General features: G+C 37.1%; 1 protein-coding gene across 4 annotated transcripts in view; it reads right to left on the bottom strand.

The window, feature by feature from the left end:
• Positions 1–3,530: 3,530 nt before the first annotated feature.
• The window catches only part of LOC150089733 (chloride channel protein 2-like), a 564,677-nt gene continuing 540,492 nt past the window's right edge, over positions 3,531–27,715 (bottom strand). For all 4 annotated transcript variants that reach the window (XM_090368771.1, XM_090368772.1, XM_090368774.1 and 1 more), the window contains 3 exons: positions 19,995–20,081; positions 14,527–15,253; positions 3,531–3,669 (listed from right to left, as the gene is read on the bottom strand). In XM_090368771.1, the coding sequence (XP_090224897.1) occupies positions 15,011–15,253; positions 19,995–20,081 (330 nt within the window). In that variant the 3' untranslated portion in view covers positions 3,531–3,669; positions 14,527–15,010. The remainder of the gene's footprint in view (positions 3,670–14,526; positions 15,254–19,994; positions 20,082–27,715) is intronic.

Genomic DNA, 27,715 nt, shown 5'->3' with positions numbered 1-27,715 from the left:
TCTCAATTTTTATTCAAAAACATCCTTTTCTAATCCCATTTGCAGATGATGTAAAATGACCTATTAAAAGAAATTCATTAAAAATTAATCATATGTTTGTTTGTTGTTTGGTTTTTAAGAGCATCAGCAACTAAGACCATATTGCTCCGGGATATGCGGTGGTCATTCCCTGACCTTTCCGCATCTTCCGTATTTGGTGGTGACGGGCTCGAACCCCGGTCTATGAAATTAATCTCATTAATGTTATGCATTACTTAACAATATTTGATCTGGTTATAAATTTTTTGAAGTCATGTATTTAATCATTCAAAAACAACAACAAGATTACGAGAAATCTTTGGCAAAGGATGCAAAGAAAAACAGCAAAGAGTTCTTTACTTATGTAAACTCTAGAAGGAAGGGGACGAATTAGATTGGTCCACTTGATATCAATGGTTCAACTGTTGATAATCCTGCTCAGGTAGCTAACAAACTAAATGAATATTTGCATCTACATTCACACATGAAGAGTTATTCTTGGAGGGGAATGCAGTAAGCTAGATAATCTTGTAATAACTGAGAGTAAGGTGGAAGAAAATTTTTGAAGATAAACATAAGAAAGGCAACTGGGGTGGATGGGATCTATCCAGTTATATTAAAGGGGGCAGAAGGAAGAAAGCAAACCCTTAGCCATAATTATGAGAGCTTCCTTGGACTCGGGGGAGGTACCCATGGACTGGAGATGTGCAAATGTGACCCCAATCCACAAAGGAGGATCAAGAGGAGACAAGAGTAATTACAGACACGTTAGTTTAACCTCTGTTCCAGGGAAATTAATTGAGGCGCTGGTTAAAGAAGCATTGCAGGACCATATAAGCAAGACTTCAGTTATAGCTCTGACACAGCATGGGTTTGTTAAGGGGAAGTCTTGTCTTACCAATTTGATTGGATACTATGATGCAGCCACAAAGGAACTGGATGCAAAGAATAATTTTGATCTTAGAAAGGCTTTTGATACTGTTCCACATGGAAGACTGCTACACAAATTGGACCAGTGTGGCATTGAGGGAAACTGCTGCTATGGATAAAGGGATGGTTGAGGGGAGAAGACAGAGTGGTAATCAATGGACACTGTTCTTCGTGGACTAACGTTATTAGTGGAGTCCCCCCAGCGTTCGGTGTTGGGTCCATTGTTGTTTTCTGTATTCATCAATGATATTGATGATGACATATCAGGCTTAAGTTCTAAGTTTGCAGACGATACAAAGGTCGGAAGGGTTGTTGTTATTGTTATTTGGTTTTTTAGGAGCATTAGCAACTAAGGCCATATTGCTCCGGGATATGCGGTGGTCATTCCCTGACCTTTCCGCATCCTTCGTATTTGGTGGTGACGGGCTCGAACCCCGGTCTAATCAAGAAGCGTGTGCTATGCACTGCTGCTCCTTCCCACCTGGCTACGGAGGCGCCCAGAAGGGTTGTTAATGATACTAACAACAGTACGCTGCTGCAACAGGATCTAGAAAAGTTGAGCAGATGGGCTGAGAGGTGGCAAATGAAGTTTAATATTGACAAATGTAAAATACTGCATATGGGAAGCAGTAACCCCAGAATAAAATATCAACTGGGTACTACACTGACAGTGGTAGAGAGTGAAAAGGACCTGGGGGTAATTGTGCAGGCAGATATGAAATTTTCTGAGCAGTGCAGATGGTCTGCAAGGGTAGCTCACAGTGTCTTGTCAATGATATACAGGAATTTTTCTAGCAGGAATAAGGAGGTGATTATTCCCCCCCCCCCTATAAGGCAATGGTCAGGCTACACCTCAAGTACTGTATACAGGTCTGGAGGCCTCATTTTAAGAAGGATGTAGCTGTTGGAACGAGTACGGAGAAGGGCAACAAGATTAGTGAATGGAACAACGGATTGCTCTTACAAAGAAAGGCTTAAGTTTTGAAAATTGCAGTGTCTGGAGACTAGGGCACCTGGGAGATGATCTGATTGAGGTGTATAAAGCCTTGAATGGTTTGAGCATGCTCAATGCTGATGGGACTCTTCCTCTTGCTCAGAATAATCGGCTGAGAGGGCATAAATTCAAATTGAGGAAAGACAGTTGTAGGATAGATGTGCAGAAGTTTGCCTTTAGTCAGTGGGTGGTTGATTGCTGGAACAAACTTCCATCTGTCGTTGTGAAAGTTGATAGCTTAAAAGATTCAAGGCAGAACTTGACAAACATTTCGAGTGAGTGGATGGGCGAAATGAGAAGGGTCTGTGTGTGTGTGTGTGTGTGTGTGTGTGTTTTTGGCTAATGCTATATAAGCTTGCTTTCTTGCATCATGCTAACAAACCCCCCCCCCTTTTTTTTACTTAGCATCTATGATTAATGGTAATCAATGAGTTCTTCAATATTGTAATCAATATTATGTTTGATAAATGATTTCAGTCTGATAACTGAATGTCCATATCTATCAGACAATTTGTATTAGGCTTCCTCTTAAACCAATTACAAAAACTAAATTTTTTAGGACCTTCATATTGTTTTTAGGTAAATTTGTATGCACTTAAGTTTAAGTCATTTGTCCGTCAACACGTCTGTTAATGCAGATCTTATAAGTGTTTCATATAATCCTTGTGACCATATGACTGTGCAGAGAGAGAGAGAGAGAGAGAGAGTGAGAGAGATTTTCATAATTATTGTAGATGGAAATAATCTGATATCATTATCATTTTAATGGCAGACCTGATTTGGAAAGGTGGATTTTTAAAAAAAAAAATTAATTAAAAATTAGATTTGTAGAAATAAAGTAAAAATCTTTTCTGATAAACAAAGCAATTATTTTAAAATATATACTGAGAATGAACTGATCTGATAAAATGCAATAGGAAAAATACAAAGTAGTTTTAAATACAGTATCCATATTGTATATATCGTCCTGTGTGTGTGTGTGTGTGTAGTGTGTGTGTGTGTGTGAGAGAGAGAGAGAGACAGAGAAAGAGAGACCAAAAATATCTGTGGTACTATTTATGTGATACACTATATAACTTCTTCTCACAATGAAGATTTGTTTAAACTGTAAATGAGCAGTGAATATTAATTACCTTCACTTTGCAGAACTTCTGATAGCACAAAATTAATTATATATATTAAGAATGACTGAAAGGAAAAAATATTGGTATATAAGAATACAGTTAATGGAGGGTAACAAGTTATTCTGTAAATACTAGACATACCATAAATTTCTCTACACAGCGAACAAGATCTCCATCAATTATTTCTTAAAGGGAATGGATACAAACATATATATATATATATATATATATATATATATTAATAACCTGAAATTAGCAGTCAACGGTTTTGCTTCCTTTAGGACTACTGTACATACAAATTATATTAAGATATGCACAAAACAATTACACTTTTATTTTTTAACATTCTCTTTTGGTTGATTTTAACACATCACATCAAAAAACTCCAGCAATTAGCTTTGTTGAAAAATAGTCATTATAAAAATAACAAAAAAAGTAAATCAAACTCTTTGGCTTTTCCCAGCTACACAAAAACATTGACAATAATTCCAAGGAATCATCATTCTACAAGCACATATGGATTAAAAGTTCTGTCCTGCTTGTACAGTATGCAATTAATTTAATCCCTGCCATGAACTTCTTGGAGTGGGACTGGAAATGGCACTGAAATATAAAGATAACTAGTAATAATTAATAAATAAATATAAATTAAATAAAAATCTATTTTATAATTTCATCATTTGAATATGTAAATTCCAAGCATATATTTAAAATATCAACTGATTAATGTTGTAATAATAGAAAATAGCGTAGGAATTCATTATTCATATAACACAACTGATCAGGGAACAAAAACTAGTTTGAGCTTTCAATTTTAATGCTTGTTGTTTGTTTGTTATTTGGTTTTTAGGAGCATTAGCAACTAAGGCCATATTGCTCCGGGATATGCGGTGGTCATTCCCTGACCTTTCCGCATCCTCTGTATTTGGTGATGACGGGCTCGAACCCCGGTATAATCAAGAAGCGTGTGCTTCGCACTGCTGCTCCTTCCCACCTGGCTACGGAGGCGCCTAATTTTAATGCTTGTTTGGAAACTGAAACAGAGAGAGAGAGAGAGAGAGAAAGAAAGAATGAAATCTCATAACAACGTAACTAAATTTAAATATATTCCTGATTTTATATTCATTTCCTTCAAAGTTACAGAAATTAGCATTAAATATTTGTTGCTAAAATCAATATAATAGAGAAAATTAATTAGTACAAATTTTTTGAAATGAAACAGTAAGGCATATTTTTACTGTCGGACTATATTTTACATCTTTATTCTGTGAAATTGTCCAGTTTGGGATAAATTTTCTCAACTGATGCCAAAATAAAACTTTAACTTCAGATTTGCTTATTATTATTTATAGAATAAATATTATTAAATTTATTCTGCTACAATATAATTATTCTGCCAAGCTTTCTTTCCCCATGAATGATATTTTTTCCAATGAAAGTAACCTAGAGATCACATAAGAACAAATTATTTAAGCTTCAGAAGAATAGTAGTACTAAAATTCTACTTAGCCAATAAGAAATTGGAAAAATTAATTCAGTTCTACAGGGCATCTCAAAAATATTGGTACAAACGTTTAGGGGAGGTAGATAACATCTAAAGGAATGTGAATCGCATAGGAACCCATAACCGGAAACATCACCGTAAGTTGGTACACGGTGCTGTTCATCATTTCACAAGAGGGAAAATTTCTGGTTTACTCATTCAAGCCGTAGTCGCCGCATGAAGAGCATGCATCAATATACGAACTGTGAGCTGGCAGACATGCACCTAGTGTATGTATTAGCAGAGGGCAATGGACGATCCGTTCAATGAATTTATGGAGAACGCTTCCTAGACAGACATGTACTGGACCAACATTTGTTTGTGCGTGTGCATCAAAATTTGTGCAATTATGGGTCATTTAGAGGTAACAGGAGTAGTGTGGGCAGACCACGTTCGACGCGAACTCCCACCATAAAAGAAAGTGTGATGAATGCCGTCCAGAATAATCCTATTACCAGCACATGTGCCGTTGCCTCTGCCTTGGGAGTGTCTCGTTGCAGTGTACAGTGTGTCTGGCATGACGATTCCTTACACCCCTTTCATCTCCAAAGGGTTCAGTTACTGCTCCCCCAAGATCATCCTGCACATGTGGCTTTTGCGCAGTGGTTTCTCCAAGAAAGTGTTCAAGACTTAAATTTTCCAGCCTATGTTTTGTTCATGGATGAGGCTTATTTCACTCGGGAAGGCTTATTCAATCAGCACAATGCTCACGTGTGGGCTCACGACAACCCACACGGTGTGCGTCCCCATGCGGCACAACAACATCGCTTTGCAATAAATGTGTGGGCAGGTATGGTCGGTGACGGCTTAGTCGGCCCATACCTGTTACCATCCCGCATGAACTCCCCTAAATATCGGATCTTTCTTGAACAAGTTCTACCAGGGTTACTTGACGATGTTCCAGCAAATGTGAGATGCAACATTTGGTTTCAACATGACGGGGCGCCTGCCCATTATGGAAGGTGTGTTCGTGACCATTTGAACAGGCGTTTTGGGCGTCGATGGATTTGGCGTGGTGGACCCATTGCCTGGCTCACTTGATTTATTGAGCCTTGATTTCTTTCTGTGGGGGCCCTCAAATCTATCGTGTATGAATCGCCTGTGGAGATGGAAATGGATCTCATGGTGAGACTCGTCTGCGCTGCTGCTACTGTCAAAGAAACTCCAGGTGTGTTCGACCATGTCTGCCAATCCATGCTGTGTCGGTGTCACGCATGCATCGCGTCTCATGGTGGAACCTTCGAGCATCTGTTGTAACATCATGAAATGCATCCATCTCGTACTCCATTGTTAATATTATGTCAAATAAATGTTTGTCACTAATTACTGTCTTGTGTCATTTCTGCTTCTTGTGCCTCTGCTACTACTTTCCCGTGACTTTTCCGATTATGGGTTTCTATGCGATTCACATTCCTTTAGATGTTACTTACCTCCTCTAAACATTTGTACCAATATTTTTGAGACACCCTGTATATATCAACATATATAAGCTTTGATTGTCTATTAAAAGAAAACAGACACGAAATTAACATTTAAATCATGGTGCAGGCTTTAATTAAAAAAAAAAAAAAAGGTTAAAAATGAAAGGGGGGGAATTAGAAAGTTGTAGAAAATGTGGAAGAACTGAAGAGTATAATTTGCTTGAAGTTAAATCTGAACATCAAAAATTTTAAAAAGGTCACTGACTGAGACTGATGGACTGGCAACTGAAAGTATCATAAAATTCTTGACTGAAAATTTTATGGTAAAAACTTGTTTAATTTAAAATACTCACCTTCAATCCTTTAAATATAAAGTGTGATAATTAAAAACTCAAAGCATTTAAAGAGATAAATGCAGTAAAAAATTCCCAAAGGATTTTTTTTTTATTTCATTCACCTCTTTTATGTTTATGACTTGGGTGTGTCAAGCCATAAAAACTGAAAGACACTGAAAACTAAGTTTGAGGACTTCCAACTTCAATAAACGTAAAAAAGGAAAAGGAGGGAAAAACTGAAGTTAATGAAATAGAACCTATATTATGGAGAATCATGTTTTGGAAATTGGTTTCTAGTAATCTTATGTACACATTCTCTGGCTATTAGATTGTTCAACATAACCATTTCCAATTGCTTAATGCTTGATAAAAAGCCTTGAGCATCAGTGATAAGTATATCATAAAAGTTCTTATAACAACTAACTAAATATTGAATCAACAAAACTTTATTAAATAAATAAACACAATCAGAATATGCCTACATGAATATAAATAAAAGCATTAAAAATATTAATAATGACAAACTGATAGAAGCTTTTGGAGTGACGCTCCTTGATCAACTTAAGAAAATGCTATGGTACTCAAACAGCATGACGAGCTTAGGTCCAAAGACACATCTAGGTATGATTGAGAACATAGAAAGGAGGGGAGAATTGATAGATCAGCATCAAAGAGAAAGAAAAAAAAAGGAAAGAACGTCAACTATCAAGGGCCAAGGAGGAGGGGGGTAGGTGGCAGGATGATACACATCAACCAGGTTGTAAGAATTTATGACTACTCATTGTGTTGCAATATTTTTTTTTCATAATAGGGCATATACGGATCCCTCTATTATGATTAATATTGGGGCCTACCACCCATCAATAGGGTGCTCCTTACCACAAGCAATGCTGAACATCATGGGAAGGGTCTAGTACATCAATAACATGAATTAAGATTAACATGCTGCTCACATCAATAATGACTGGCCATGCTAAATGAGCAAAATTAGCTTCATAAATGGTTCTCTCATGTTTATAGGATGCAGTAAAGGGATTAAATAGTGACTCAGAGCTTGAGAGGAGCTATATGCGAGGCTAATTTTGTCTATTCAGCTGTTGCTGGGCATTAGTGGTCTAAACAGCATATTAATCTTAATTCACATGTCATTAATGAGATACTGGACCAGTCCCATGATTTTTCTCTATTTCTCATGGTTAGAGATGCTCCATATTGTGTGATGGGTTCCAGTATGTTAATTGAAATAGAGACCTGCACACACCCTATTAGGCAAGTGACAATTTTATATGATGAGCAATGAAAAATTCCTTCCAAACTGATTAACCGTGCATCATCACAGTGCCTGCCCCAGCCTCTGATGGTTGATGTTCTTTTCTTTTCCTTTCTTTCTCTCCTGTTATCACTTTTCTTCCATCACTCCTTTTCTATTATCATTAACAGTCCATATCAACCATCCTAAACATGCATTTATGGGAATATGCCTACTTGATAGTGATATTTGTTATCTGATTGTTTACAACACTGATGTAGGATTGTGGCATGAAAATTTAACCAGAAAATTGACTGCATAATTAAAATAGGTATTCTACAAATCAAAGACATTAAGATTCTGAAAAATGAATATAGAAAAAATTTTGTTTCTCAGTATATGCAAATCTTGAAGGATGGTAAAATAATACATTGTAACCAAGGCCTCCATAGCCAAGTGGGCAAGAGCAGAAGTTCAATAGCACATGCTCTTTAAGTAGAATGGGTTCAAGACACTGAATACTAAATACGTTTGATCTAACCCATACTGGAGCAGTGTGGTAGATTACGGTCCAATCCCTTAACGTGAAGTGTTGAGGAGGCCTTCATCCTGAAGTGGACTGACAATAACTGCAGATTTATTTCATTTACATTGTAACCAGTTAGTTTATTAAAATGAACAGTGTCAAAAAATGAAATTAGCAGATAAGGTACTGTTACTGTGAGCACCTCTCTTTCATTTTGTCAAAACAAAAAAAAAAAAAAACGGGTAAGTCATCTTGAATGTTTGTAAGAAATGGGTAGGTCTTTGACCAATGCAATGCTAATTGCTGAGACCCCATCAGTGTTTTATTATTTTAGAAGGGAAATGCTGATATATAATAATTGAAGGTTATCCAATTCTACATGCCCTACATTGTGCAAATTTTACAGAAGTAGCCACTAGACCTTTCAACACAATAATTCTCATGTCAAATCAAGACATAAAAACTCACAGTTTGAAGAGAATAATAATGTGACATTGTAGAGAACTGCACACCAACCTTAATTCAACTGAATATTGTTGGGATGAAATAGAATGTAAAATTAGAACAAAGCCAAGATGTGAATTTATACCCCATCAGGTGTGTGGGTATAGTCTGAGCAAGAAGGATTCCATCAGCATTGAAATTACTGAATCCATTCAAAATGTAAACAGGTCAGATCTCCTCTCAGGTGCCTAGTCTCCAGTCACTGCAATCTGCAGAACTGAAATCTTTCCTGGTAAGAACACTCTTTTGTTGCTTTTAATAATCTTACTGCTCCTCTCTGTATTCAGCACTCAAGATGTAGCATAACCATTGCCTTATACAATGGAATAATTTCCTCTTTATCCCTTCTGACAAAATTCCTGGCTGTCTGGGGCAGCCTGTCTGCACTGCTCAAAGAACTACTTCATATCTGACTGCACAATTACTGTCAAGTCTTTTTCATTCTCTAGTATCCTGAGTATGATATCACACAGTTTGTATGTTAATCTGGACTTAATGCTATCAATGCAGCAGCACCTTGCATTTGTCAATATCCAAAATATTATTTTGGATATTCTTATTAACAATATTATTTTTGAGAAATAGCAATTGCTATGTAAATAGATGATTAGTGCTGATATGATATTGTCCTGTGATAAGACTATAAATCCTCAACTCTATTCAAAACAGAGCAGTTAGGACCAGTTCTCCTATCATTAATTCATACCATTTCCCATTGAGACCATTCTCATTTTTGTTGCATGCCTTTCTACGCAAAACGGTCATCTAAATTGGTATTTACATTTGTATCATTTCCTTATTAGCTTGTTCCATTCATAGTTCAACTCCAAACTCAACCAACTGGGTCCTTGAGGTTGTCACAGACATTCTCTCAGATATGCTAGACAAGCTGTACTTGCTACCTGGGAGTCTAAAACACTGATGGAACTGATATTCAGGTGACACTCAAGTCAAGTGGACCCAATTTCGGCGAAGTCCGGACAGTCTATGACAGTCAAATCCTCTGCTTACACCTTCAAGATGGTGGGACTGTTAGTAATACTGGGTATAACCACCAAGCATAAGCACACTGTGGGTGACCACCCGGGTGTGAACCACCGTAAGCAGGGGTAGAGGTGTGGCGCCCACACCAAATGGAGGGATGCCGCCCCTCTGTGTTACCAGGCACTACTATGTGGTAGATGACTCTCATCAACCAGTGCAATACCACCACTTTGCTTATTGGCGACTTGAAGTTGTAGTCTCCAGAGCTACGTTCTGGTCAACCCTTCCCTATCTTTTCCATCATGCAGTATGACTGATGCCTTTTCAGGTTATGATGGACATCATGGCGAGATCCAATCTTCCTTACATTTCGAAGATACAGCTCTAAAATGGTTCAAAGGCCGGCCACTAGTTAGTACACCGGACCAGACCTATTGGTAACTCATCAGGAGGCTTCCGGATCAGCTAGTGTATAATCTTGCTACCTCTACTCTGCCAGATAGTGACTCTTTTGTCACTATCTGGCAGAGTAGAGGTAGCCCTACTTGGAGGACTTGATTGGACTTCCTCCAGTAAAGGCCTCCAAGTAGTGTGCAGGGGCATTGTCGAGGTCACATCATGTCAAGGATCTGGGTATATTCTTACTATGTGTAGGCCATATCCAAAAATTTCATTACTTCATACAGCATAAACTCACCACTTTTTCTTAATATTGAATACACCATGAATTATCAAACTAATAGAGTAAGCTTATCCTCCCAAACCCTTCCTAGTTAATTTCACAATATACGTGGTCTCAGTTCTAATCTCAACTATGTCCATTTCCACTTGTAGTCTGCCAAACCCCATGTACTTTTTCTGACAGAATCCCAGTTACTGATTGATTCAACTACTGCTCATCTCAGTTGCCCAAATTATTCACTGTATGATTCCTTTCGCCTCAAAGGTGGTATTTGTGCATATGTCCATTCCGATATTCTCTGCCAGAGAGTTGGTAATTTGGAATCTCCTCTTTTCGAACTTTTCTGGCTTAAAATCTCTCTACCTCATTATGTCAAATTCATCTGTTGTCTCTACTGTTCACTCAACTAAACTAATCACTTGGAGTTCTTTGACTTCCTTTCTTTTCAACTCGACTTTCTCCAGTCCAACTTTCCTAAGAGCGAGATAATTTTCCTTGGTGATTTTAATGTTCACAACTCCAGCTGGCTCCCGTTTTCTAGTCACACCGATCCAGCTAGTCGAGATGCTGAGGCTTTTCAATTACTAATGACCTTGCACAGATAGTTCATTTACCTACAAGAATACTAGGCAATCCTAACCATACAAGCAACACGCTTGATCTTTTTTTCACAAACAACTCTTCTAAGTACACAGTCGAAATGAGTGATACTTCAGGCATTTCAGATCAAAACTTGGTGATTGTCTCTTCTCCAATGGAACCTTTATCTCATGGCTATTCCCAACCTCATGTTGTTTGGCATTACAAGAATGCAATAATGGGATGGCCTGCGAGATTTCTTTTCCTCTTTTCCTTGATCGGATTACTGTTTCAAAACTTCTGATAGTCAACGTTGGCTCAGTTCGTGTCAGTGCAATTATACTTGTAGGAATGGAATCCTTTATTCCACACTTCACTTTAAAATATCATCCTTTATCTAAACCTCGGTTTTCCAATAAATGTGCTAAGGCTGTTCCAGAGAAGAACGCTGCATATTGTAATTGGCTTGTTTCCAATTCTTCAGTTGTATTTTCTGCCTACACCAAAGATCGCAATAATTGTAAAGCAGTTATTAATCAGTTCGAACTAGAGTTTGAACAGGCTAAGAGTAGAAAACTTGTTTCTTGCCCTAATGGTAGCCGAGCATTCTGGTCACTTGCCAAAGCTATTGGCCACAACTTTTGCCCATCTCTGCTCCCACCACCGTCAAAACCAGATGGTTCTGTTGTCACTTCCGCCAAGGATAAAGATGACCTGCTAGCATCCCATTTTTCTTCCAACTTATGTATTAATGATCTTGGTAAACACCTCCCACCATTCCCAACACACTCCATTCAATGCTTCCTGTGGTCTTCCGTCAAAAGGATATCAGGTTTTTGATGAATCTTGATGCCAAGACAGCTCCAGGTCTTGATGGTATTTCTCCACTTGTTCTCAAAACCTGTGCTCCTGAACTTACTCCTGTTCTTTGCCACCTTTTTTTCACTTTCTTATTCCAAAGGTGTTTTTCCTTCTGCTTCGGAATTTGCCCATATCCAGCCAATTCCTAAAAAGGGTGACAAATCCTTCCCATCCAATTATTGTCCCATTGCAATTACTTCTACTATTTCTAAAGTAATGGAGAAATCAATTAACCGTGAACTCTTAGTGAAACTACTTAGAAACTTTCCGTCTGATCAATGATTGCCAGTATGGATTTGGTCAGTGTCGATCCACTGGTGATATTCTGGCTTATGTTACCCATTTATGGACAAATTCAATGGAAAAGTTTGGTGAAACACAAGCAGTTGCTCTTTACATCTCAAAGGTTTTTGATCGTATTTGGCATAAAGGTTTTCTAAAAAAGCTTCCATCTTATGGTTTGCCAACTGTTTTTTGTAATTGGTTATCAGTTTTCTCTCTGATCGCTCACTGAGGGTGATGGTAGATGGCTCTCTGTCTTCTAACTTCTCCACTAATGCTGGTGTCCCCCAAGGTTCAGTTCTTTCCCCCACTCTTTTTCTCGTGTATATTAATGACCTTCTTCCATTGACTGGAAATCCTATCCATAGTTTTGCCAATGATAGCATATTGCATTCCACTTTCTATTTAGAGAAACCGTGCCCTGCTCAAGCAGCTTCAATTTCTCGAATATCTGCTACCAATTCCTTAAATGCCGATATCCAGGTAATTCTCCAGTGGGGCAAAGACAACTTAGTTGATTTCAATCCTTCTAAAACTCAGTCTTGTCTTATATCTCACAAAAAGGATTCTTCTGCTCCTATGCTTATCTTTGGTGATACTCCGATTTCTATGCAAGATGATATATCTCTTTTGGGGATTACCCTGACTTCTATCTTTCTTGGCACATGCACATTACAAATATTGCTTCCTCTGCATCTAAAAAACTTGGTTTTCTCTTTTGCTCTTTGGGAATAAAAACTAATTTCTGTGGAATGTGAAAACACTAATTGGAAGAGTACACAATTGTGGAATGTATATTATATGGACTTTATACCAATACAAATCCACAGACTCAGATTTCAATTTGTTTCACAAAACAACATTTGCACATAATTTCATGCAAAAACTCTGCAATATGGTTCAGTTATACTTTCTTTCATGAAGAGAGCAAAACTATTTACATGCCCAGAAGCTACAACAGCAGTGCATATGATTTATGACAAGAACATCATCCAAGCCAATAAACAATTATGTACTATTAAAGGTTCAATAATCAATTTTCATTATAATATAGTGGTTAAGACTCTATGTAAGTGGAAATTTTATTAATTTTTATTTATTTATTTTTTTAATAGCGATATTTCAGAAACAAACTTTGCTTTCTCAGACTGCAAAAATATCAGTAAACCACCCTGATGTTGCACCACAAATAAACATTACTTCCCATAAAAGTATAACAGCAATTTATATGTAATACAATTCTATCTCCCTAACCCCCAGAAAGCCATTTTAGCATTTCTTGTCATTTCATTAGTGGGAATCCAAGCACCTCACTGGTGTAGCCACCTGACAACCCAGTGACAATTTAAATCCCAAGATGAGATTTGCCAATTTGTGTGGGATATAATTTGGGATTATATCCCATACAAACTTTAAAAATAATAAAGTGGCTACTTTTTGCTTAATGTTCAATAATGAATTTCTACTATGCAAATTAAGTGGGATTGAAATAACATTTAAACCTGAGAGAGCAAAGCTTTTGAAGACTGTTTCTTTATGACAAAAAAAACATGGAAAAGAAAAATAACAAATCCACTTAATATGATTAAAGCGGCCTGTGCACTCTGGGTTCATTATTAATATTGAATTACTGTGGCACAGAGCGAAACAGAGACAGAACAAGTTATGATAAGTGTAATAAAGGAAATACATACATATATTAGATTAGATACATACAAAAGCTTTTGGCTGTTTTGTCAACCTTCCTCAGTAAACTGACAGTTATGAGTGGAACATGAGGGTGTGTACTGCCAATCATGTATGTGAAGTGCGTGATTAATTGTTGGATGTTGAAGCCTGTGGCTGTGATGCATGCAGACATTGCCAGTGTTTGTTGTTTTGGTGATAGGATGGACCCGACATCCACTGCTCCTGTTGACCGAGGTATTGGAGCATGTGATGTCCAACGACTCCAACCATGTTCCACTCTTAACTGTCAGTTTAACCGAGGAAGGTTGACAAAACAGCCAAAAGCTTTTGTATGTATGTAATCTAATATATGTATGTATTTCCTTTATTAAACTTATCATAACTTGTTCTCTCTTTGTTTTGCTCTGTGCCACAGTAATTCAATATTAATAAATCCACTTCATTTTTATATGGGCTTATACATGATCATCTTTTTGATGTTCATATTTACACCTATAGAAACACTCCTTTCATTTTGTTTAAGTAAAAAGCATTATACCTTTTCCATTTTATTCTTATGACATAAGTAAAATAGGAAATGTGAAGATATTTTTAAACACAAACAATTATTATGCTCTAAACTTCATGACACAATAGCACGTGAGAAAACAACTGGCAAGGACTCGTATTATTGCATTTTATACATATTACAAATTTTGAAGCTTTGGGCCTATTTTACCTATATTTCAATACATAAAAATTAAATTTTCATTTAAAAATAAAATACACTAAGAAATAATGTATACACAAACTTCCAGACTCTTACCTGTTTCTCCTTTAGGTAAGTAAATCTGGCACTATATCTAGTCCTAATACAGTACTTCATAACTGTACACGTCATTCAATGATGAAAATGTTTAAAAGCATTCATAATGGGTTCGATATGCTTAAGATATCAGTTCTGTAGCTTTCATTACAGTAGTTGAAGGCTTACATTATCTCTGTACAATAAAAATGATATGCATCCACTGACAAACACAAAATACAAGAAAAAATATTTGTACTCATTTCTTCTAAACACTAAAGACACTTCCACATGAGTACAAAACTATAAACTGCATCAATGAATGTCCCTGAAAGATAACCTGTATAAACTTTCTTGAGTATACAACTGATCCAAATAGCCACACTAGATTGGAAAAAGGCTAATTGTCTGCATTACTAAGGCACAGTCTGCAATTATAAAATTCACAGGCTAAGCGCTACTGGAAGACAATGCAAGTCCATTTCTTGTAATATACAATTCAAATTTAAACAGGAGAATTGTGACTATTTCGAAAGTTGAAGGTAAATCTGTTAGTTTCTGGTATATCTTCTGATTCTGACTGTGTCTCTGAAGGCGCCTCAGAGGGGGCTTCTGATGGGGTCTCTGAAGGTGGTTCAGATGGTGGAGCATAAGTAGAATTGTTGATAATATTACTGGTTGCTTCACATGTCCCAGGCGAATTCCTGGAAAAACTACCTCCCTGTAAATTCTCAATTGCTTTTCGAACCTATGAATGATATAAAAATAATAATTATTAATTTTTTAATAATTACTTATTAAAAATTATTAATTATCATAAAGTAATAAACTTTCATAACCAATTCATTTTAAATATGCCTAAATATCTTGGCATTACAAATTTATACTTTCAAAACATTTTCAAATGTGCAGATGATTTGAAATGTTATAATTCCAAACTTACTTGAAGAAGAGTACATTGGTACAGCAGTATAAATATATTCTATTAAGTGAAAATGCAGTAACATCCACATATATCCATTTAATTTCTACTGAAAAGGGAATCACACAAATTGCAAAAAAAAAAAAAAAAAAAGTTCCTAAAAACTCAACTAATTCAGAGAGTTCTGCATGCTGGTCAGGAATACACAATTTGTTTATGCAAGGCAATTGCAGTTTCGAAGTTATGTTTTCTGTAACAATCAACTACAACCCTATACAAGTATAAGTATGGATAGATCAAATATGAGTTTTGGATGAAAATCCAGTTTAATTTATTAATCCAGTGGAGTATGTATTTGAAAATCAGAGAATGCAGTTATCCAATATTTATAGTGATATTACAGAGATAGAGGATAATAAAGTACATATTGAACAAAACTTATCTGGGTGTTACCAACCTTAATGAAGTCTGCATTGGTTAACATCTAAGAATCTAGCATCTCTGGAAGATATAAATAAATTTTCTGTTTATTCTTAGATAAGAGCATAACCTCTCCTGCTCTTCCTATATACTTTGTACTGCTCATATTCATATTCAGCATAACTTATGTCTGAGTGACACCATATTTCTGCTATTCCTACAATGTTTGCATTCAACAACTTAATCAGTATTTCAAATTTTTTGCAGTGCTCCTCACATCAGTGGACATGCAAGTGTTTTTACTCTTAGTTACCCTAACACAGCACATGCATTCATTTGTTCCATGATGACCCACAACAAGACCTGAAATCTCAGACACCTTGCTTTCCAGGCTGGTGTATATACCAATAATAGCAATGCAAGAATCACTTCCACCTCTGCCTGTGGCTCTAGTTAAACTATTAGTCTGTGTATCCCACCCCCAACTAGCAGTTTCCAACCCACCTATCACTGCTTTTTAGCAGTAGAATTAGCAAGGGCACATGATGCAAGAAAGCAAGCTTATATAGCATCAGCCAAAAAAAAACCTTCTTATTTCACCCATCCGCTCAGTCCAAATGTTTGTCTAGTTCTGCCTTGAATCTATTTAGCCTATCAACTTCTACAAAGACAGATGGAAGTTTGTTCCAATAATCAACCACCCGCTGGCTAAAGGCAAACTTCTGCACAACCATCCTACAACTGTCCTTCCTCAATTTGAATTTATGCCCTCTCAGCCAATTATTATGAGCAAGAGGAAGACTTCCATCAGCATTGAGCATGCTCAAACCATTCAAGCCTTTATGCAATGCAAACAGATTACCTCACAGGTGCCTAGTCTTCACACACTGTAATTTGCAAAACTTAAGCCTTTCTTCGTAAGAGCAACCCTTTGTTCCATTCACTAATCTTGTTGCCCTTCTCTGTACTCGTTCCAACAGCTCTACATCCTTTTTAAAATGAGGCCTCTAGACCTGTATACAGTACTCAAGGTGTGGCCTGACCATTGCCTTATACAAGGAGATAATCACCTTATCCCTGCTTCGAGAGCATCAGCAAATATTCTTGCTCCCCTTCTATTCAAGTGTCATTTCTGTTAACAAGCACAGACCACACTGAGAAAAATTTCTACCCCACGAGCCTTGTGCATTCTCTCCAGGGCTGAATTGATCAACAAGGCTCCCAACATATATTCCATCCTATAGTGTTTGGGCAGAATTGCAGACACTTTCAAAGGCAATTGTACTACCCAACTTTTTTTCAATATTTACCTGTATTTGTTAAGTAAGTCTGCAAATCTACTCTTAATGTCATTGGTGCCAACATGTACAACATCACCTTTTGTACCCTTAAGAGATGATATCTGCTCTACAACATCATCAACTTTTGCCCCGGGCAGACATACCCTGGTCCTATTCCACCTATTCTTTTTGCAAAATATATTTCCCCATTTCCCTGACAATTGAATCACTGATAATAACTAGGTCCTGTGGGACCAGCACATTCTGTCTTGAAGATCGCTGCTGCGTTGCTTGATGCACAGATGAGCTCTGGTTTTGAGTTTGGCTTATACATAATACTTGTACATGGTTAACATGTAGATAAACTCATGTACAACTAGTCAAATGTGGCTGGTGAACAATGCACACAAGCTACATTTGACTTGGTCATGTGTCCCTGGTGAGTAATGCACAGCAACAGAGTTGACCATACAAAAATGCCAGAGATCAACATGAATTGTTCATTCAAAACAGTCTTAAAAACCTCCCTGTAAATTGCCCCATGGCCCAATTTGTTATTTCTGTTAACATAATTTGTATTTTCATATTTTTTTGTATTAAATTATTATAAATGTTGCTACTGTCTCCATCCTGAACCTACAACTAAACAGTTGCACTAAAGTTGAGCTGTAATAAAAGTGCATTCTAAGTTTATTAATATAGACCAAAAATCAAAAGAAACCAACCTATGAATTTAATATATAGGTTGGTTAGGCGAGCGAAGGCAGACTGCGAGAAATGTCTGGAAAAGAATAACAGTAAAGACTTCTTTACTTATAAAAACTCAAGGAGGAATGGGATGAATCAGGTTGGTCCACTTGATATCAATAGTTCAACTGTTGATCCTGCTCAGACAGCTGCTAAACTGAACGAGTATTTTACATCTACATTCACACATCAGGAATTCTGTAGGGAAGTTGAGCACAGAAGTTTATTAAACTCTATCAGGGACTTAATGATTTTGTAATAATGAAGAATAAAGTGGAGGAGAAATTTCTGAAGTTAAATATAAGAAAGGCACCTGGGGTGGATGGGATCTATCCAGTTATATTAAAGGAGGCATCAAAGGAAATAAGAAAACCCTTAGCCATAATCATGAGGGAGTCTATGGACTCAAGGAAGGTGTGCAAATGTATCCCCAATTCACATAAGGAGTTCAAAGGATGACACAAGTAATTACAGCCCTGTTAGTTTAACTTCTGTTTGGGGAAAATAATGGAGTCACTGGTTAAAGAAGCACTGCAGGATCATCTATACAAGAATGCAGTTATAGTTTAGACACAGCATGGGCTTGTTAAGTGGAAGTTTTGCCTGACCACTATGATGTGGTCAGGCAAAACTTCTATGATGCCTACTATGATGTGGTCCCAAGTGAACTGGATGTAAAAAATAATTTTGATATCATATACTTGGATTTCAGAAAGCTTTTGATATGGATAAAAGGGTGGTTGAGTGGGAGAAGACAGAGGGTAGTGATCAGTGGACACTGCTCATTGTGGACTAATGTCATTAGTGGAGTTCCCCAGAGTTCGGTGTTGGGCCATTGTTGTTTTGTATATTTATCAATGACACTGATGAAGGATGATGGCTTAATTTCCAAGTTTTCAGATGATACAAAGGTTGGCAGGGTTGTTAATGGCAGTAATAACAGTATGCTACTGCAACGGGATCTAGAAAAGCTGGGCAAATGGGCTGAGAAGTGACAACTGAAGTTTAACATTGACAAATGCAAAGTACTGCATATAGGTAGAAGTAACCCCAGAGAAATGTACTAACTGCGTGGTACTACACTCAGGGTGGTAGAGAATGAAAAAGACCTGGGGAATAATTGTGTAGTCAGTTATGAAGTTTTCATAGCTGAAGCAGCCTGTCTTCAGCTGTGAAGACAGGCTGCCAGAGCAAGTCATGGGGTCTTATCAATGATATTCAAGAATTTTGCTAGTAAGGGGAAAGAGGTGATTATTCCTTTGTATAAAGCAATGGCCATAATATCAGGCCATGCCTTGAGTACTGCGTACAGGTCTGGAAGCCTCATTTTAGACAGGATGTAGAGTTGCTAGAACGAGTACAGAGAAGGGCAAAAAGATCGGTGAGGGAATGAGTGTGTCCTCTTACCAAAAAAAAAAGGCTTAAATTCTGAAAATTGGAGTGCCTGGAGACTAGGCCCTTGAGAGATTATCTGATTGAAGTGTATAAGGTCTTGAGTGAGTTGAGCAGGCTCAATGCTGATGAGATTTTTGCTCTTACTCAGCTTATAAACTGAGGGGACATAAATTCAAATCAAGGAAGAACAGTTGTAGAATAGATTATTTGAAATTTGCCTTTAGTCAATGGGTGGTTGATTGGCGGAACAAACTTCCATCTGTTGTTGTGGAAATTGATAGCTTAAATAAATTCGAGGAAAAACTGGACAAACTTTTAGAGTGATTGGTTGTGTGAAATCTTTTTTTTTTTTTTTTTTGTGATGCTGTATAAGCTTGCTTTCTTGCATTATATGCCTATGCTAATATTTATATTAGGGCACTTCTCTTTAGAGAAAAGTGTCCTAGTATAAATGTACATAATGGATGAATTTAATTGAAGTTTGTTTAGAAAAAATAAGCTCTTTTTCCAAGACAGCATTTTATCTCTCAAATGAAGAAAAAATTTCCCCTGACCTCCAATATAAATAAAAGAGTCTCTCTCTCTATCTTTTTGTCCATAGTGCAATCAGGGCACTGCCTGCAATACATGTAAGATTAATGTTTTGCTATAGAGAAAAAAAAAAACAAACTAATTCTCTAAGCCCACAAAATGCAATCTTTCTCTTAAATTATAACAAGAGTTACCTCTTTCAAAGCTACTACTCCTACTAATCTTCCAATAGCTGTCACATAAGCATGATTCAAGCCTAGCATTGAGAACAGGGAATGCACCTAAAAGATATATAAAAATTGTAATATAATATATAAATATTGATTATATCTTCTGATATTAGAATAGAACAGTATTAGCATGGTTTCAGGTTTTATACAATCCTTTGCAAATTTTATTATTACTATTAGTCAATGAGTTAATTGTTATTTGTTAATTTTATAATAATAACGATATCCAGAAAATTTTGTTTTTCTTCTTTGATATACAATCGAATCTCCCAGATCAGGCAATCCATTATCCAATGTCACCCATTTTTCAATTATATTCAAGAAAAGGCAAATCTGGCACACTGCCTGAGAATCAGAAAATTTAGTTCCCAAAATGGCCATCTGCCAAAGCAGTGTTAAAGCTGATCTTCCAGGCATTATCTCAAAGAAAGAGTTTTACTGTAATTTAAGGAACCAATAAATTTGTTAAGGCGTGGAATTGTCTAATACAAAATTAACAACCTAATGATAATAAGTGACAGATAACTCAGTGTGAGCTTCATGATTTGCACAAGATGCAATAGATGTTTACTGAATGTTTTTAGAATTTTTAGATTATCATTTGTGGGAGCCAAATGGGTTCAAAGCCGCTGTCAACTTTTTTTATTTACTGATTTGAAATTATTGTTTTTGTATAACTTTTTGATTTCAATTTAGTAGTATATTTTTTGTGATTTTCTGATTAATTTGGTGCATTTATTCTTTACACAGCTTTGTAACTGGGTAGAAACCACAGTCAATTTTTCTGGCACTGAATCCACAGTAGCATTCGAATCTGCCGCCATTGTTTTTCTATTGATATAGCAGATACTGGAAGTTTCTACATAACTTGTAGCAGTGTAATCAGTATCAGCGGAGGAATATAAATTACAAATTATAGCACTACTTACATATTTTAATAATTTAACTTGTCATGTCATAACGTGCGACAGTAATATTTGTAGAGCTTTTAGAATTGGTGATTTGGCATAGATAGTTAGTGTGAGAGTTCGAACCACATGGGTAGCAATAGATAGTTCAATTTATTATCTATTATAACTACTTATATTTTACAAACGTAATTTTTTTTAACTTAATACATATAACGACTTAAATTTTACAAATGTAATATTATAGCTTAATACATATAATGACTTAGATTTTACAAATGTACATTATAACTTAACTTGATAGGAGATACGAAGTTCATATAATGTAATTCGGTAGGAGATAAAACTCGATACTGAAATATATATATATACAGTGTTATAACTGCATTGGGATATAAGTTTAGTGTTATACTTTATATTTTTAATTGTATTGAAATTGAATCGAAATCATGCCTCAGACCAGAGCAGAAAAGCAAAAGGCTCAAGGGAGAACTGAGGGGAAAGGGGGTTATCCTCTGAATCAAACACTTTTGAAATGCACTGTTTGTATGATGCTTATGGAGCTATCAGGAACAGGACGTGATATTGTCAAAGAGAATGTCTTGGTGTGTGCTCGATGTAAGGAGTGTGAGGAACTCACCAACTCAGTGTTGTTATGGGTCTTTATCAGAGCTTGAAGAACTGAGCTTGAGAACCCATCAAGTTTTCAGCTTGCCTACATCAACGCTAGAACTTGCACTTAAACATCAGTCAACACAGCAGCAATCCCCAAGGCAGAATGCGCTGGTCCCACAGGAACTAGTTTTTGTCGGTAACTTTATTGTCAGGGAAACAGGGAATATATTGTGCAAAAAGGATAGGCGGAACAGGACCAGGGTATGTCTGCCAGGGGCAAAAGTTGATGACATTGTAGAGCAATTATCATCTTTTAAGGGCACAAAAGGTGACATTGTTTTACATGTTGGCATTAATGTTATTAAGAGTAGGAGAAAGGCGGAATTAATTAACAAGTACAGGTCAATGCTGAAAAAAAAAAAAAAAAGCCGTGAGTAAGGGCTGAAATTGAATGTGTCTAATTCTGCCCAGACACAATAGGAGAGAGTATATGATGAAAGCCTTGTTAATTAATTCGGCTCTGGAGAGATTGTGCAAGGCTCATGGGGTAGAATTGTTTTCAGCCTGGTTTTTGCTTGTTAACAGGAGAGACTGTGTCTACAGGACCAGGATACACTTAAATAGAAAGAGTGCAAGAATATTTCCTGATGCTATGAAGGCAGTGTTAGGTGGGTTGGAAAACTGCTAGCTTGGGGGGGGATACATGGACTAATAGATTAACTGTAGCTGCTGGCAGAGGTGAAAGTGTTTCTTGCAATGCTTCTATTGGAATGAGCAGCAGGAAAACAAGGTGCGGGGGATTTCAGAGACTGCCGGGAATCATCACAGAACAATGTATGAGCTGTGTTAAAATAGCTAAGAATAAGAACAGGTACATGTATATTTGTGTGTACACCAATACTAAGAGTGTGTATTGGTGTACACACAAATATACATGATTTGTGTCATGATTAATCAAATCATGATTAATCAAACTGGCTCGTCAGATTCATCAAATATAAATTTGATGAATCTGACGAGCCGGTCAAAACAACAAAGGCAGATATTGTTGGGATATCAGAGACATGGTGTCACACAGATATAAGGAATGCAGAATTGGAATTCGGGGTGTACAATGTGTACAGAAAAGATAGACAGGGTAGGAAGGGAGGAGGGGTTATGCTATTAGTTAAGAAACACATAAAATCTAAGGAAGTGCAGCCAGTTAATATAGGTAGACAGCGCAGTGTTGAGTTTATTTGCCAATGTTTATTTAACATAAACACTGGCAAATAAAAATTGAGAGTAGGAGTTTGTTATAGGCTTTCTGATTAATTTGGTGCATTTATTCTTTACACAGCTTTGTAACTGGGTAGAAACCACAGTCAATTTTTCTGGCACTGAATCCACAGTAGCATTCGAATCTGCCGCCATTGTTTTTCTATTGATATAGCAGATACTGGAAGTTTCTACATAACTTGTAGCAGTGTAATCAGTATCAGCGGAGGAATATAAATTAGTTGTTCATTATACTCGGATGAGTATAATGAACAACTGTACAGAGAAATAGAGTGGGCCAGTAAATCAGATTGTCTTATAACGGGGGATTTTAATTTCCCAGATACTGACTGGAACTTGTGGGTTAGTCACTTGCACGCTAGCAAGGCTTTCGTGGATTTTTTTGGATGATTGTTTTCTACAGCAACATGTTCAGGAGGCAACCAGGAGGGAGTAATACTCTTAATCTGAGGGAGTAATACTCTTAATCTGATTACCAGTATTGATTCTTCATGCATTAAGAATCTGCAGATAAAAGAAGAGAAGAAAAATGCATGGCATACATATAAATTAACAGATGACACAGAAGCCTATGGAAGATATAAGCTGGTCTGTAATAAAGTCACAAAGGAGGTTAGAGAGGCAAAGGCAGATTATGAGAAATTTTTGGCAAAGGATGCAAAGAAAAACAGCAAAGAGTTTTTTACTCGTGTAAACTCCAGAAGGAAGCCTGAGGCTTATGCTGCACCAGCCAAAAAAAATTTCTGAATTACCATGAGTGAGAGAGAGCAAGAGTCAGAAGTACAAGGGAAGTACAAGGAAACCAAGAAAGAGAAGAATGATGATATTCAGCTCAGGACCCTGGGTGCGCCAAGCCCATACTCACCAGATAAAGCGGAGCAGAAACTGTTGAAGATAAACATAAGAAAGGCACCTGAGGTGGATAGAATCTATCCAGTTATATTAAAGGAGGCAGCAAAGGAAGTAAGCAAACCCTTAGCCATAATTATGAGATCGTGCTTGGACTCAGGGGAGGTATCCATGGACTGAAAATGTGAAAATGTATTCTCAATTCACAAAGGCAGATCTAAGGGTGACACAAGTAAGTACAGACCAGTTAGTTTAACTTCTGTTCCAGATAAAATAATGGAATCACTGGTTAAAGATACACTGCAGGATCATCTAGACAAGACTTCAGTTATAGTTCAGACACAGCATGGGTTTGTTAAGGGAAACTCTTGTCTGACCAATTCAACTGATTATTATGATATCATCACATAGCAACTGGATGTGAAGAATAATTTTTGATATCATATACTTGGATCTTAGGAAGGCTTTTGATACTGTTGCACATGGAAGACTGCTCTACAAATTTTAGCAGTGTGGTACTGGAGAAAAATTGCTGCTATGGATAAAGGGATGATTGAGAGGGAGAAGGCACAGAGTGGTAATCAATGGACACTTCTCTTCGTGGACTAATGTTATTAGTGGAGTCCACCAGGTTTCAGTGTTGGGTCCCTTGTTGTTTTCTGTATTTATTAACGATATTGATGAAGGTATATCAGGCTTAATGTCTAAGTTTGCAGACGATACAAAGGTTCGCAGGGTTTTTACTGACACTAATGACAGTATGCTGCTGCAACAGGATCTAGAAAAGTTGAGGAGATGGGCTGAGAGGTGTCAACTTTATATTGACAAATGTAAATTACTGCATCTGGGTAGCAGTAACCCCAGAGTAACATATCAACTGTGTGGTGCTACACTCATGGTGGTAAAGAATGAAAAGGACCTGGGGATAATTGTGCAGTCACATATAAAGTTTTCTGAGCAGTGCAGAATGTCTGCAAGAGTAGCTTATGGTGGCTTGTCAGTGATATACAGGAATTTTTCTAGCAGAGAAAAGGAGGTGATTATCTCCTTGTATAAGTCAATGGTCAAGCCATACCTTGACTGTATACAGGTCTGGAGACCTCATTTTAGGAAGGATGTAGAACTGCTGGAATGAATACAGAGAAGCATAACAAGATAAGTGAATAGAACAGAGGGTTGCTCTTACGAAGAAAGGCTTAAGTTTTGCAAATTACAGAGTCTGGAGACTAGGCACTTGCAAGGTGATCTGATTGAGGTGTATAATGCCTTGAATGGTTTAAGCAAGCTCAATGCTGATGGGATTTTTTCTCTAGCCCAAATTAATCGCCTGAGGGGGCATAAATTCAATTTGAGGAAAAACAGTTGTAGAACAGATGTGCAGAAATTTGCCTTTATCCAGCAGGTGGTTGATTTCTGAAACAAACTTCCATCTGTCATTGTAGCAGTGGATAGCTTAAATAAATTCAAGGCAGAACTAGATAAACACTTGGAGTGAATTGATAGGTGAAATAGAGATAGGTGAATTGGACATTAGAGAAACTGCGGACTAGGGTTCCAGACTACTAAATTTGCATAGAATTTTAACCCTGACAGCAGATAGGCAAATATGACAATCTCCCTCAATATCATTTTGCATAACTTTTTTTTGCTCAAGTGTTTTCATGGCTGAAAATGCAGTCTTGCATTAGTAGAAAGTTGAGTGTTATCAAAATATGCAAAGCTCTTCTAGATATTGCATTTGATCTCTGTTTTGGCAATCTTCTAGAGATTGCCAAAACAGAGATAAAAATCATGAAATTTTATTTTAAATGAGTCATAAGATAACTCAATAAGTTCTTCCATTTCCACAGGACTACGGTCGCTACGGGGCATGGCTTGAGGTCAAGGCTGTTTCGTTTGGGGTTGACCCTTACGGAGTTCTGTGAGTGTGGAGAGACTGAGACTGGCCTTCATATCTTGCTATATTGTCCTCTATATGAGGATTTAAGAGCGAGGTTGGACTTTGGGACACTGGCTCTCACTGAAGTTAATTTGATGTATATTTTTGATAATTATGAATTCTTTTGTTCTTTTTTAAGATTTGCTAAGCTGGCTTATAGTCGCTGCCGGGCGATGCCCGGATGGTAGTAGTGACCTACCTCCTCGTGGTGGGGATGGTAACTTGTGATGAGAGGTGTGATTGCCCATCCCCACCACAAGGCTGAATGGTCGATTAATGTTATTTTGTTTGTTTGATTTGAGTTGACCATTTGGTCTTTATATATTGGTTTTTACAACTAAGGTTGAGACTGATATACTAAATGAGAATTGGTTGCATATGGATGAAAATCCGGGTGGCAACTGAGATGGAAGCTCACTCAAATGAAATGAAAATGAAAATTTCCACAGGACTAAGATTTGATGCACTGCTGAATAGATCTATGGAAGAACAATAAACGGTAAATCCGTTTATTGTTCTTCCTTATTCGACATATTCCTTCATAGAAATAGAGAGAAAGTAATGATCAAAGCTGATAAGTGTGCAAGCTGCATTCAATAGTGTTCACATCCCAGCCTTGCTCAAACTCCTTCAAAATTACTATGACATCACAGGCCAAGTATTGAAATTTCTGGCATCTCTTCTTCAGAATAGAACCATCCAAATGTCCATAGGGAAACAAAGGTATACTAGAAAAATACAAGCAGGCATTCCACAAGGAGGAGTCCTGTCTGGAATTCTTTTCACAGCTATCATCTACCCGCTAATACACAATAGAACAGATATATCATATGCAGATGATTTAAAGATCTTCACAAAAATAAATTCGACCCGATGAAGCAAAAAACCCCACAGTAACCATCAACAAGACCTTATCTGAAGTACAGCAGTACCTCACGAATTTTGACCTGCAAGTGAACCCTGAGAAATCTGCCATCATGGTATTCTCACTTAAACCCATACCAACCATAATTCAGCCTGCGATTGACGGAGTCCTGATCCCCTGGCGTTGAAAAGCAAAGAGATCTGGGTGTGATCTTCGACAGAAAATTATGATTCCATCATCATATAGAAGAATTCTGTGCTAAATTCAACAAGAAATGGTGGGTTGCCAAGCAGCACTTGCTACACATTCAGAATATAAACCTGATGAAAATGTATATCAGGATGATGATTTTCGGAGGTGTACTGTATGGAGTAGAATTGTGGGGCTCAGCTGCAGACACCACAATTAAAACATTAAAAGTCGCCGAATACTGGCTCCTGAAGTGGGCAACCTGGAAGTGTCATCTCCCACCATAGCAGCACACAACACCAATGCCCAAAGCGCTGAATTTAACCAGGTTTTCAGCATTAATGCACGAGAGAAAACTCATCTTCACGTAAAAATAATTGCCGGGAGAGTCTCAGCACCCAATGTTTGGGACACCATGTGCTGGCGGATTCCCCAACCAGCTCTCCACTCCACTCTCAAGCTTCTTGCTCTTCCTTCGAGGCTACATTTTAAAGATCGGTTCCTCCCTTATCAGAAGCTCCATCTAGTCAAATCCCTGGATGTTGACTTGTTTAAAATCATAGATGATAAAAAGTATAGACAGTTCATCCTAGATCTGCACGTGGTCTCCACAACTACCAACTGATCTCAGATTATTATGGCAGGGCAAGTAACTCGCAGAAAAACCAGACTCAAGGAAAATATCTTTTGTTATCACAATTTGTATTATTTTTGTTATTTTGTATTAGTTTTCCTTCCAAGTCAATATTATCTGCTATAAGAATTTTTTTTTTTTTTTTTAAATATATAATCTACCTATAATTTATATCTTTATAATCCCGGCGAGGTTATCTCTGCTGCTTGTTAACCCCTGACATGATGCTGTGAAAGGTATTGTAGGGTCGTGGTACCTGCGTGTACCAATGAACTTTACAATAAAGATCTTATTTATTTATTTATAAATTGATAAGTGGACTTTATTAACACTGCTTATCTAACTTACTTTTCTTTATTTTGCAAATACAATTAAAACACAAAATCAAGAATAATAACATTCCTGCAC

The sequence above is a fragment of the Mastigoproctus giganteus genome, chromosome 2, assembly GCF_048544385.1.
Source record: "Mastigoproctus giganteus isolate SK-2022 chromosome 2, ASM4854438v1, whole genome shotgun sequence".
In the NCBI taxonomy this organism is placed as follows: Eukaryota; Metazoa; Arthropoda; class Arachnida; order Uropygi; family Thelyphonidae; genus Mastigoproctus; species Mastigoproctus giganteus.
This window is presented reverse-complemented; position numbering and strand designations above follow the sequence as displayed.